This window comes from Corapipo altera, unplaced genomic scaffold, assembly GCF_003945725.1.
Source record: "Corapipo altera isolate COAL_440 unplaced genomic scaffold, ASM394572v1 46, whole genome shotgun sequence".
NCBI lineage: Eukaryota > Metazoa > Chordata > Aves > Passeriformes > Pipridae > Corapipo > Corapipo altera.
In genome coordinates this window covers 16,612,634-16,625,285 of record NW_020884883.1, presented here as the reverse complement: position 1 = coordinate 16,625,285, position 12,652 = coordinate 16,612,634, and the positions used below count along the sequence as shown (strand labels likewise).

General features: G+C 43.2%; 1 protein-coding gene across 6 annotated transcripts; it reads left to right on the top strand.

Moving 5' to 3' along the window:
- Positions 1-6,665: 6,665 nt before the first annotated feature.
- Positions 6,666-12,640, top strand: TP53I3 (tumor protein p53 inducible protein 3). Of its 6 annotated transcripts, none has more exons than XM_027641015.1 (8): positions 6,666-6,954; positions 7,176-7,311; positions 7,769-7,954; positions 8,087-8,229; positions 8,882-9,149; positions 10,346-10,558; positions 11,297-11,469; positions 12,245-12,640. In XM_027641015.1, exons 4-8 carry the CDS (start codon positions 8,092-8,094, stop codon positions 12,449-12,451), a joined length of 999 nt encoding a protein of 332 aa, XP_027496816.1. In that variant the 5' UTR covers positions 6,666-6,954; positions 7,176-7,311; positions 7,769-7,954; positions 8,087-8,091; the 3' UTR covers positions 12,452-12,640. The 6 variants fall into 6 exon arrangements, with proteins under 6 accessions (XP_027496816.1, XP_027496817.1, XP_027496813.1 ...); XM_027641016.1 differs by having other exon boundaries at positions 6,667-6,954; positions 8,882-9,023; positions 11,273-11,469; XM_027641012.1 differs by having other exon boundaries at positions 6,667-6,954; positions 11,273-11,469.
- Positions 12,641-12,652: the final 12 nt, after the last annotated feature.

The following is a 12,652-nucleotide window of genomic DNA, read 5'->3' as shown; positions in this document are numbered from 1 at the left end:
TGTAACCAAAACTTAGGTACTCCCAACACTCAGGCCTGGTGCCATAAGTCACACCGTTTTTTATCAAATTTGGGTCTTTCATTAGACTTCCCATTAAATTTGGATCAGGGAGTGTTAACTTGGCAGTCTAGAGGCTTCTCCATGCATGAACTGGCCCAGTCCATACGGCGTCCATAAACAAGGAGTTCATGTGCAAGCTCATCCCAAGTGGTTATGGGGCTTTGCTGCCCCTGTCTAACTGGAACACGACCACAACTGGTGTTTGCACTATTCAGAGCACAGCGGTCTTGAACACATGCAACAAATATCTTAGGAGTATCAGGGAGGCCCCAAACGAGAGGAGTTAACCGTGCTGGATCAATGGGAGCTCTCATTGCAGATTTCCTCTTAGGGTCTCTCTCATACATGGCCTGTATGCACGCTGCCTTGTGCACTGAGGCCACCAAATCAGAGAAGCTGGGAGTTTTAATTACCAGCGGGTCTCCTCTCTCCTCAGGCTCTAAACCACCTGCCCAGTATGCAGTACATGCAAGTAAGGAGTAATCGTGATCTCCCAGCGTGATAGCCAGAAATACTCCTGGGTCCCAGTAGTGTCTTGCCTGCTCCTCATTCAACAAAATCTGATCTCCCCCCGTAAGGGAAACTCGCCACACATACTCGACTGCAGATTCTTCTTCTCGCCTTGGATACTTTTCCTGTAATTGTATCATTTCCCCTAGTGACCAGGGGATTGTACACACAGGAGTGCAGATTTTATCACTGTTATCAGCACCAGAGACCAGCTGAGGGTCGGGTTCGGGGATCCCCACAATTTCATCAGCACTACTATCATGCCACATGTCCCCATCCCAAGTCTCTGGGTCCACATAATGTACCAACTTGTGGAGACAACTATTCTAAACAGGAGCCTGCTTTTCCATCAGCTGTTTCTCTCTGCGCTCCCCTGCAGCAAACAGTTTTAAGGTGGTCAACCTCAGTTTTAAGGTGGTTAACCTCGGTTTTAAGGTGGTCAGTCTCGGTTTTAAGGTGGTTAACCTCGGTTTTAAGGTGGTCAATCTCGGTTTTAAGGTGGCCAATCTTGGTTTTAAGATGGTTGTTCTCAATCACAAGCTGATCAACTCAGATTCTCAGTTTTCCTCCTGTCTCTCTCTCAAAGGCTAAGGATGACTTCAATACCTCATTTTCTGTTTTCAACACGTTGTATTCTACATCAGAAGTTTGTTCAGAAGCAGTGGTATTTTTACCTCCTTTCTGTGCACGAGACAAATAGGCTCCTAAAACTGCACAAATTACATCTTTACCTTTTCCCACTTTAGAGTTTTGCTCAGCCTTACATTCTTCAATGCATTCTACCACTTTCTTTTCATCTTTCCAAAACTTTTGAGCCTGTTCCTTCCCAGCCTGGGAAGAGGCATATTTATGTTTTTGCAGCAGCCTATCCATGGAAATCCTGCTGGCTGTGCCAATTTTCTGTCACATAAAATGGGGGGTGTTTGATCAGTCTGTCAGTGCACCAAGAAAGATGAGACTCTTGTGCCCGACCAGCTTGTCAGTGCCCTGGAATGGGGACCCCACAGCACAGCCCACTGTATCTGAGGGGGGAGTTGACCAACTGGTTCAGAGGCACCAGCAGAGTGCCAGAGCCAAATCCCTTATTTCAGTTTAGAAAGAGAGGCCCCCTCCTGGATCCCCCCCCTTAGTTTGTATTTTATCAGTTTTGTCAATGTTATCCACTGCAAGAGGCTGCCAGTGTCCTTGAAGGGCTCACACCAATAGTTTATGGATTAACACACTTTATAAATATAATACAAAATTGTGACAGGTTGAGGTTGGAGGATTGCTGATGATAGTATCTGGCTGCAAAAACATATTCAAAGCAATACACAGACACACCCTAATCCCTAACAAAAGCTGTCTTGAACAGAGTACTGTTCTTACCCAACAGCTGTGCCTGCAGGGGAGAAAACAGGTTCAGCATCCAACTGATCTCAGGAGCTACAATGGAGTCTTTCCTAACTTCTTCCCATTCCTATCTTACTTTCATAATATTTCTTTACGTTTAGGTGGAGCTTCAGTGACTTTAGTTCAGTGAGGCGTGGTCATATCTTGGGGGCAGCTAACTTTGGGATGGAGGTATGCGACAGTATCACATCTGAGCTAACTTTGGGATGGAGATTTGTGCCAGTGTTACATCTGAGGAGAGTGATTTCACCAACAGCAACACATCTTCTCCTATCTCCCTCTTCTGATAGCTGATATGCAGCTTATCAGCTAAAAAGTACCACCAAGTGCCCTCCTCTGCAAGGATTTCAACAGAGCCCGGCCACGGTGTCTGTGCTCCACCCAGTGTTTCATTCCCCCCTCAGCATCTATTGTGTGGAGGAAGTCAGGCATGCTGACTGCATTCCATCCAGGGAATAGCAACCCCATTTCCCACTATAATTTCCATACTGTTATAACTGTGTCTGTAACTTTCCAGCCCGCTCCATCCTCCCTTTCATCATGTATTTTATGCACGCTGATCACAAGTTTCATCTGTTAAAATGTAACTTTCCAGTTTTCTTTAATTTTACCTCTGATTATTTTCCCACACAGTTGCTCTTTGATTTATCAGCAAGCTATGTGGTACCATCCAGTTCCCATTCCTGCAGGGATACAACACAGCCTGGCCAAGGTGTCTTCTCTCTGCCTCACCCTCTGTTTCATCCCTCCTTAGCATATCCTTCAGGTTGCAAAGTGTGTTGCCTGGGGAATTATCACGGAATTGATTCCAAGCATGCAAACCACATTCCACGCTGGACATAACAACTGCATTTCTGCCTAAAATTTCCTCAATGTTATAACTTCTGTTAGAATATGAATAAAACTGTAGCGTTCAAATTTTTCCCAGTTTTCTCTAACTTTCCCTCAGTCATTTTCCCACACTGTGTTTTTGCTGACCATTTAAAAAGAAAATTATTTTTGTTTGGGGTCAAACCTGGTCCAGAAACCACCCCTAAAGCCCTTTTTCTGCTCTGATCTGCTGCTTGTAGCAAGTTTTATTTCTTAGTGTTTTCATCATGGACTGTTTCCTCAGTAGGAGGTAAATTAAACATGAGGAAAAACAGAACTCAGGAATACTTACCCTATAAAAATACAATGGGACTTTTATGGCCTTCCTGAGAAACATGACCATTTTCCTGCTGGTCAATTCTGCTGCCCTCTTGTTTTTGTGATTTTTATTTTGTTATATAGCTTATGTAAGGCCTAGCATTATTTCTGCTGAAATTCCTGAATTCCACATGAAGAAAAATACGGTTTCCAATATAAAGGGGAAGGGGAATGAACACTTATACATCTATCTTTTTACAGAACAGAAGAAAAATGAATCAACTGTAGGCTTTGCTGAGTGACAGTCTTGTCAGCACAAAGTGTGTGGAAAACACAGCTATCACCGGCATAAAGGAAAGACAAGTCTGTGCATCAGCCTTTGGCTTTAATGTAAGAGATCAAGAGCATCCTGGGAAGAGACAGCAGAGGTAGAAACTCTGGGAATGCAGAGCACAAAGCAGTGATAAAGGCAGGGAGCACAGCGCTCTACTAAACACACTTGTTCTTGCAGCCTCAGAGCCCAGTGCCAGGGCACAGCCTGGCTGACTCGCAAGGTTGATTGCTAATTTCACATCTTTGATTTTTGGAAGAAAGATGCCATTTAAGTGCCATTTTCAAGGAGTCCTTTTTAAGCACTTTGAGTTCAAGGATTCTGCCAGTAAAGCAGATGGATGTAGGTCCATTCTCTGGCACTGAGACCTGCTGGTATGGAATGTGCCGTGCCCATACTATAACCCTGAAACAGTGGTTGTACAGGCTGCCCTTGGGGAGTGGTCCTGGGCCATTCTAACTTCACAGTCTGTGCTCTGGAACTGCCAAAAAGCAAAGTAATGGCCAAAACCAAAGTGCTTGCTGGCCCAGGTCACAACTCTACCTGGACTGTTCTGACCGTACTCAGAACTGCTCCCTGGAACCTTAAAACTGCTGGTACAGATGTAGCTTATCTGTTTTCATTATCCAGCAGCTTATAAAGAGCAGAATAACAGCACTTCTGCTCATATCCTATCATATCATATGATAAAAAAGCTAATAGGCACTCCCTGATACAGTCACATGGGGGGAATACTGGAAAAGAAAGTTCAGCAAGAAGGAGTGCATGCATTGGCTATAAGGTGACAGACCAATTTAAGGCCACACTGTCAGTCCTGAGCAGTTATGGGAGTTGTAAGGTGATAAGGCTACACCAAAAGGGACAAAGAGACTCCTGAGGGCTTTCGGAAAGACCCCAGCACCTAGGGAAGGCTTCCCAGCAACAGACTGATAGGATCAAGGAAGGATGGAATGGTATGGAGATAGTATGGCCTTTCTTCGCCAACATCCTACCTGATGTGAACTCAGGTCCATGTCATCTGTCTATCACCCTGAAAATTAGTTTACTGACTATAGTCACTCAAACTGCCTAAGGAAAAAGTATAAAAAGAGATTGGATGCAGCAGCCAAACAAACGCACACTCAGTCAGTTGACAGGCAGCGAACACTTTATTTACAGAAGGCTTAGTTTTATAGTCTTTTTCTTCTGTCCACACACAAATATACCATATCTCATTGGTTAAGTGTTCTTGTTCACACGCCTAAGCTCCTTTTCTAATAGCATTCCTTCACGTGCTGGCAACTCTCAAAACAACACCTGTTATTTACTGCAGTTCTTCATCCTTTTCTGCTTTCTCATCTTCAATGCTTACATTCCTTTACAACCTCGTAGCTGTAACTGCTCAAATTCAAGGCCTAAGCTGTCTACAGCTCAGTCATTTCCCATAACTGGACAGGAGCAAAAATGTGGGAGAAGTTCCATCATTTCTGGGGCTGACAGGCCACCTTTTCTCCTTCCGCTCCTCAGGATGCTGTGGGGCAACCAACCGTTTTTATATTTTACTTTGCTTTCACCTTTACTAATTGTACTTTGCCAATAGTCATCTTATCCATAACTGACCACTGCTCCTAAGCAAAGGCTAATGTAATGTCTAAGTGTTTCCAGGGCTAGATTTGCAGTGAGTTTGATCTGGAGTTTATTCTTGCTGTCCTAGATGATTTCTTTGAGAAAAGAAAACAAAGTAACTTTTCTTTGTGTATTACAAGAGATTTCTGAAAATTATTGAAAGTGTTCAGTTTTTATTCTTTAGAACTGATATTATCTCATGAATATAGGTATTAGTATTTTTAATTTTCAGCTAAAAATAACACAGTCTTCATTTGAGCATCACATAGTCTGAGGGGGATTTGAAGTTGGAAAAAAAGCATCTCCATTACAGCAATTCTGTATAAGATTTTTATAATTTCTTAAAAATTATTTATTTATTTCCTTGTGTTATTACAGCAGACTACTTTAGACAGAAAGGTAGCTGAATCAGAAGAAAACTTGGACTTCATCAACTTCAGGACTGCTCATGAGGAATAAAGCTTAGGAGTTTGAAACATTATACAATTTAAACAACAAACCGCTGCTTTACAACTTTCCAGCTTCTGAGTTTTTTTCAGGGCTTTTTTCAAGAACACTTGAGGGCTCACTGTTCATAGAAGGACAACTCTATGCATCTCAGTTTCTTAACTGAATTGAAAGTGATGTCTTCAATATTTGGCTTAAGATAGTCTGCTTAATCTTTCTAACATCGCCTTTTAGCCTGTTTCCAGATAAGATAATTATTAATCTCACTAAGCAAAGTAAGTTCTCTAATGGCATTACAGTGATGCAGGGCACCACAGATCCAAGGGATGAAGGGAAATTGTTACATTAATACATTTTCAGACTGCCCAGTACATCTTCGAATATTACAAATAAAATATATTTTTAACATGTCAATTTGCATTGCCACTGACTGCTACAGAAAGTTATTTATTTTAAAATGCAGTAGATAGCAAAGTTCTGTGAGGATGAGGAAGGAGAGACAATGTCAGTACCGGGACTGAATCAGACCGTGTGTACTACAGGACATCAAAGGGCATTCTCAAGAAAAACAGGCTTCATGATCTTTTTATCTGCAGAAGAAAAGAAAATATTAGCTCTTTGAGTCACATGAGAACAAATGAATTTTTAGCTATACTTGATTCTAAATTTGTTTAGTTTCAAAGAAAAGTTTAAAAGCATGACTCAAAAAATCTCATTATTAATATGAAAAAAATCCACAGAAAAAATCCCACACACAGACACACATATGATTTATCATTTTTAAATAGCCTGAAGTGTCAATTTTATTCCCTGACAATTCTTTCTATAGCTGGTGACCAGGACACAGAGAAAGGCATGATCAGATCCTTCTCTTTCTGGGGGAAACAGCAAAGCTCAAGGAGATGTCATCAGGCTTTTACAGCCTGAACGATTCTGTGATTCTAAACCAGGTAGGAATGCACGGGGCTGATGGACATGAACCAGCGAGCTCTGAACGCTGCTGTCTCCCGGGAACAGAGCCTAGGGCGTCTATGGCATAAGGGCTCTCACAGCTCCCGTGCCCCGAATACCAGTGGAGTAAATCGAGTCTGAGACAGAGTTCCGAAATCAGAGCAGTCGCTCCTGCTCTGCTTGAGCACACACCATGACGCTCCTCCCGCCCAGAACGGGCATCAGGCCAAACTCCCCTGGGTGCTGGGGGAGCGGTGGATCTCTGCCGGGGTTTCTGTCTCAATCCGTGCAATAATCCAGCTCAGTGAGTAGAAACAACAGCGAGTTGTACTAATAGTTCTGACTCTGCTCATGTCTTTCCCTCCAAAGTAAAACACAACCTCGCCCCGTTCCACCCCTTGACCCGCAGGGGAGTAGCTGATGGCAAGGGCAGAGCTCAGAGAGGAGGAACCGGGATCGGACTCTGTTCCCGAGGGCAGGTTGGGTTTGTTCCGGTGCAGAGATTGTCCTTCCTTATTCACAGGAAAAAGGTGAGTAACAAATTGTGCTCGGGAGCCATATAACTTCTTAAAGTTACTGCTGGGGGCCATTGCTGGCAGACCTGACAGTTTGAAGTTGTTACACTTGGTTGGAAACAGGTTTCAGTTTCTGCGGTTTTCTGTGTATTTGAGAGCAATGAAGATATTCAGATCCTCTTCTTCTTCTTTTTTTTTTTTTTTACATTTTTGTGGGCCTGATTCTGTCAACAAAGGCAACGATTTATAAAAATGCAAGTTAGTGAACTCTGCTGGAAGAAGGAAAAAAGCTTCTTTCACATCTTATTTTTAATTGACTAAAATTTGGACACAATTAAAAGAGAGGAAGCATCTCTTACAGGGTGGTATCAGGTGAGCTTCCCACTGAATTTTTTAGCTGATACAGACAAATTTTGTGGGACTGGATTAAATGGTTCAGCTGACAACAATGAATAGACAGCCAGCCTCAGAAAGAAAAGCCTTTAAATTACATTGTATTGAAATAATTGGCAGTGTTTATTCACTGTAAAATAGCCGTAGAGCACCACCCCGTGGGGATTGACATTCCTGGGGTTTCAAGTTGTTTGTCATTCTGCATTTGCAGTCTTACCACAGACAATTAGGTATGCACTTAGCTTTTCCTGTACAGATATCATCATGCAAGTGCTTTTTACAGAGGGTAGGGTGGTCTGTCACGCAGTGCTGGTTGCTTGAAGAGGCTCTGGCCAGCAGCCCACCCTGTGCTGCATTCAGTAAAGTACCAGCTCTCAGGAAGTAACACAGTTGTTCCCATTGTGATTCCCTCTTCTTCTCATCTCCTTTCACCCAGCACCAGGGAGCAGAGGAGAGCCTCTTGCAGATTTAATTTTGCCAGGCTTGAGATTGCAGCCCATCTCAACAGCTGCTGGTGCCAAAAGGAACCCAGGAACAGTGACTGAGGAGTTACCTGAAAGACTCCTGCAGCAGTGAGACCCTCTACCAGAGCAAATCAGGCACACTGGAATCAAATGCTGAGGCAAGGGAAATAAATAGGAATTTTAAAAATCTTTTGTCATCTTTCATCACTGAGATTTTCTCACTGCATGTAAGTGTGCCTGTATTTATGATAGTTTTATTTCAGTTTTGGTTTGGTTTTTGTTTTTCCTAGAGAAAATGTTTGCAGCTTATTTTGATTGCCCAGGAGGCCCAGAAAATCTCTATATGAAAGAAGTGATGAAACCAAGTCCAGGACAAGGAGAAGTTCTTGTGAAGGTCTCTGCCAGTGCTCTGAATAGGGCAGATTTACTCCAGGTATGTATACGTTAAGCAGATTTATGCAGCTGAAAATAACACTGATTTTTCAAGCCCCTATCTGAGGTCTTGACAGATCAGAAGAGTTAAAAGAGGTTGGAAGTCAGGAGCATTTGGATGGGAGATTTCATAGGGGCGAAAGAAGTCTGTTGATTCAGCAGATAAATGTTTTTATCTGGGTCACTGCAGTGCTGGGCTGGTGTGGAAAGGCATCTGCCTTTCAAGAAAACATGTAAAACCAGAGCTCTGGTCTTTCTAGATGCTTAGACACTTCTATGGACATTTGAGATGAACAGGAAATGTTTCACTGGCCCAGCCCCAGTGGGAGAAAATCACATTCAAATTATTAAGTTTGATCTGCAAGCCATGCTCCGCAACTGGGGACCATAGTACCTCCTCAGTGGAGACTGGTCTGGAAAAAGGAGACTCACAAAAAAATGAATTTATTCTTATTTTAAGAACATACTTAGGAAACAAGAAGTGTTTCCAGAGGAGAGAAGATCCTCAAATTACTGGAACATTTGCACAGTGCAAAATCAGGATTAAATAGATAGGAATTTAGGATAGAGACATGCAAATGGAATATTGCAATTCATTACCATCAATGAGGTGTTGCTTTTCCTTCCTTGCCCTCTCTTTTCTTTTATTTTAGAGAAGAGGGAAGTACCCTCCCCCGGAAGGAGCAAGTGATATTTTGGGCTTAGAAGCAGCTGGGAGTGTGGCTGGGCTGGGCCCTGGCTGCAGGGGCCAGTGGAAGATCGGCGATGCAGTGATGGCTCTGCTCTCCGGAGGAGGTCAGGCACAGTACGTTACAGTTCCTGAGGGCCACCTGATGCCAATCCCCAAAGATATGACTTTTATCCAGGCTGCAGCCATTCCCGAAGCCTGGTTAACAGCATTTCAGCTGCTGCATTTTGTAGGTGAGAGGTGTATTTGCCCATCTATCCCAAAACAGCTGATATTCCTTTCTGTTATGAAATCCTTTCTTTGTTGCCTCCATCTGAATGCTGTTTGCCTTTCCTCTGTCACTTCATTCCCGTGGGTCAGAATTTGGTATGCCAGACACAAATCCTGAAATCTTGACCACCTCTCCCCACTCATAGCTTACCCTGTTGATTGCATATCTACAAGGAAGGATATGGAAAGATGCTCAGTTTTCTTTTCATTGATATTTCTCAGCTTGAATCACTGAATGGTTTGGGTTGGAGGGGACCTTAAAGATCATCTAGTGCAATCCCCCCCCCATGGGCAGGGACACCTTTCATTAAGTCTAAACCTTCAAATAACTTCCATGTTCTCCAAACAGCTGAAAAACCATCCTATTTCTAAGGATTTGACTTCACTTGCAAACATGACCATATAATGAACTTTCTCACTAATTGCCTTTGGACCTACAATAGGCAGCATCTCCTTGTACCTTGTTTCACAGAGACATTAATTGTAAGTAAAATCCCCTCTGAGCTGATTCAAAACATCAGAAGCTCACACTCTTCACTTTGAAAATACACTGCCAAGGCACTGCAGTAGCACTTGCCAGGGTTTTCCTCAGGTGAGAAATATCCTTCTTCCACCTTCTTCAGCAGTAGCACCTAAAAGTTCCAGTAAAGAACAGAAGTTCCAAACAAATAACTTTCTTGTAGACTTGCTTCAAGCAGTGTTGTTTCCTGGGGATCACTTCCAGATCACTTTAAATTAATGCGTTAGAGCAACTGATAGATAATTGGTAGAACTGGTCCTTAACATTACCCAGCACTTTGGATGTTTCTCCATTGTTGAGTGCCTGATTTTTCAGTATGAACATCCTCCAGCAGTGTTTTTTATTGGTGGAATAAAAAGGCTGATTGCACTCACTTAAGCATCTCGGTCACAGATGCCCAGAACTGGACAGGGCCAAGATAAAGTCATTCCACTGAAACTGGTAAAATGAAGTTGTGTCAGCACGCTGTGACCTCTGTTAGTCCTGGGTTTGTTTCTCTTATGAAAGATATGAAGATGTAAACAAAGCCCACAAGGGCATCTCTTTCAACCCCCTCTTCAGTATTTTCCATGCTGTTCATGTTTTAATCCAAAGGTGATGCCCAAAGGGTGACCACTCTTCCCTTATGTCCTCCTTCAGGTAAAATACAGGAGGGCGAGACAGTGCTGATCCATGCTGGAGCCAGCGGAGTTGGCATGGCAGCCATTCAGCTGGTGAGACTGGCTAAAGCAATTCCCATCGTGACAGCAGGAACTCAAGAGAAACTGAAAGCAACAGCAAACGCCGGAGCAGCTGCAGGGTTCAACTACAAGAATGAAGATTTTAGTGAAAAAGTCTTGGAGTTCACCCAAGGTAAGAACCTCTCTGTGAAAGAGCCTGTGACAGCTGGGGAGGAGTTTGTACCTCCCAGCACGTGCACATACACTCAGTTTCAGCCATCGCCTTAGTCGGTGAGGGAGCAGACAGTAGTGACCCTGTTAGCACAACCTGACACACTGTTCAGCTCAGAATGTGCCTTTCCTTAGTTTAATTGTGCTGTTTTCTGCATGGGCTCTCTTTATCTGTGTTCATTTGGGGCGTAAATATCGTGCCGCCTTATTGTTCCCTCCACAAAGAACTGTGGGACCAAGTCCTCACACCTGTCTTTGTAAGAATCACCATGGAATCACAGAAGGATTTAGCCTGGAAGGAACCTTAAAGATCATCTTGTTCCAAGCCCCTGCCATGGGCAGGGACACCTTCCACTAGACCAGGGTTCTCCCAAGCCCCATCCAACCTGGCCTTGAGCACTTCCAGGGGTAGGGTATCTACAGCTTCTCTGGGCAACCTGTGCCAGTGCCTCACCACGCTGGGTTCTCACACTGCTAGAAAATTTTTTTGGGGCCCAATTCTATAATTCCTTACAAATCATTGTGACAATTCCTAATTTCAGTAGAAAGAATTAAATGAGAATTGCAGGGTTGATTCTGTACCTATAAAGAACAAGGTTGTAGTTTTCCCTGAGATTATCCCAGCCTTTAATGCAGCTCAACTACATTGCTGAAATCTCTCCTGATTCTACTTAAGGTTCTGGAGTGGATATTATTTTAGACTGTGTTGGTGGCTCATACTGGGAGAAGAATCTCAACTGTCTGAGTACTGATGGCCGGTGGATTATTTATGGACTACTGAGTGGAGGTGAAGTCCATGGGGATTTGCTAGCAAGGCTGCTCTCCAAAAGAGCCAGCATCCACACGAGTCTATTACGGTCACGAGACAAGGAGGCAAGTAATGGCTATCAACAGTCTGTGCAGTTTGACCGTAAAATTGATGATAGTTTTCTTTTAAAACTAGTGTTAAACACCTTCTTGCAAAAAAAAAGTCCCACTTGAACTCTCATTACATACTTTGAAAAATTAAGTTATAATTAAGTTATAATGCGCCCTTTCTATTTTTATCAAATTCCTCCCTGAATCAGAGGAATGATACCCAGGACTTCTGAATGTATTTCACAAGTACCATAATTTAAAGATTTGCCCTAAAAAAGAACAGAACTTGAGTGATCAGGCAATTTGATGGAGTCTGAGGAGAGGTAAATAAAAACTTCTATTAGGTAATTTTTCGAAGTAGAAAGCAAGGCCATTTGGTTGCCCAATTACCAAGAAGAAAATCAATTTATGTGGAAAATTCTCAGCTTTGACAATAAAAGACAGGCAGTGCAGAGCCCTAGGGCAGATGGTTTAAGTCATACATATATATATATATATATGTAAATATATATATGTATATTCTCAAAAACTATCAGTTTGAATTTAAATGGTTCTGCACTGAGCTTACACCACCTGTTTTGGAGAATTTCATTCAATTAAAATGTAATAAATCTAAAAATTTTCTTCTTGTTTGTAATTTAGACCAGTCATATGTCTATTATGTCCATTTCACCGTGACAGTGCAGGAAGTGTCTCCTTGCAGGCTGCGCACACTTTGTACGCCGTGCTTAGAGACACCTCAGTGAGTGAAATGGCTGGAAATAACCTTCAAAACGCTCTTTTCCCGCAGTATAAGGAGCGGCTGGTGAGAGCCTTCACAGAGAACGCGCTGCCCTATTTTTCCGGAGGGGCTTCCCCGCGTCTCCAGCCGCTCGTGGACAGCGTTTACCCCCTGCACAAGATCGCAGAGGCACACGGGGTTATGGAGGAAAACAAGAACATCGGCAAAATCGTCATCGAAGTGCCCGTTTGCTTAAAGAAAGGGCCTCTGCTGTAGCTGTGCTGGGTGACAGGGTCACCGCGGGTGTTGGACTGCAGAGATCCTGCCGCTTTCTGCTCCAAACCGGGATCGCTTACTGTGGGCGCTGAGGAGGGGCAGAGGATTACGGGAAGCGTTTATTGAAAAGGTGGCGAGGAGGGGAAAAGGATAACGGGAGGCGTTTATTAAAAAGAGGTTCGTGTTGCAGTTCTGTTGGGG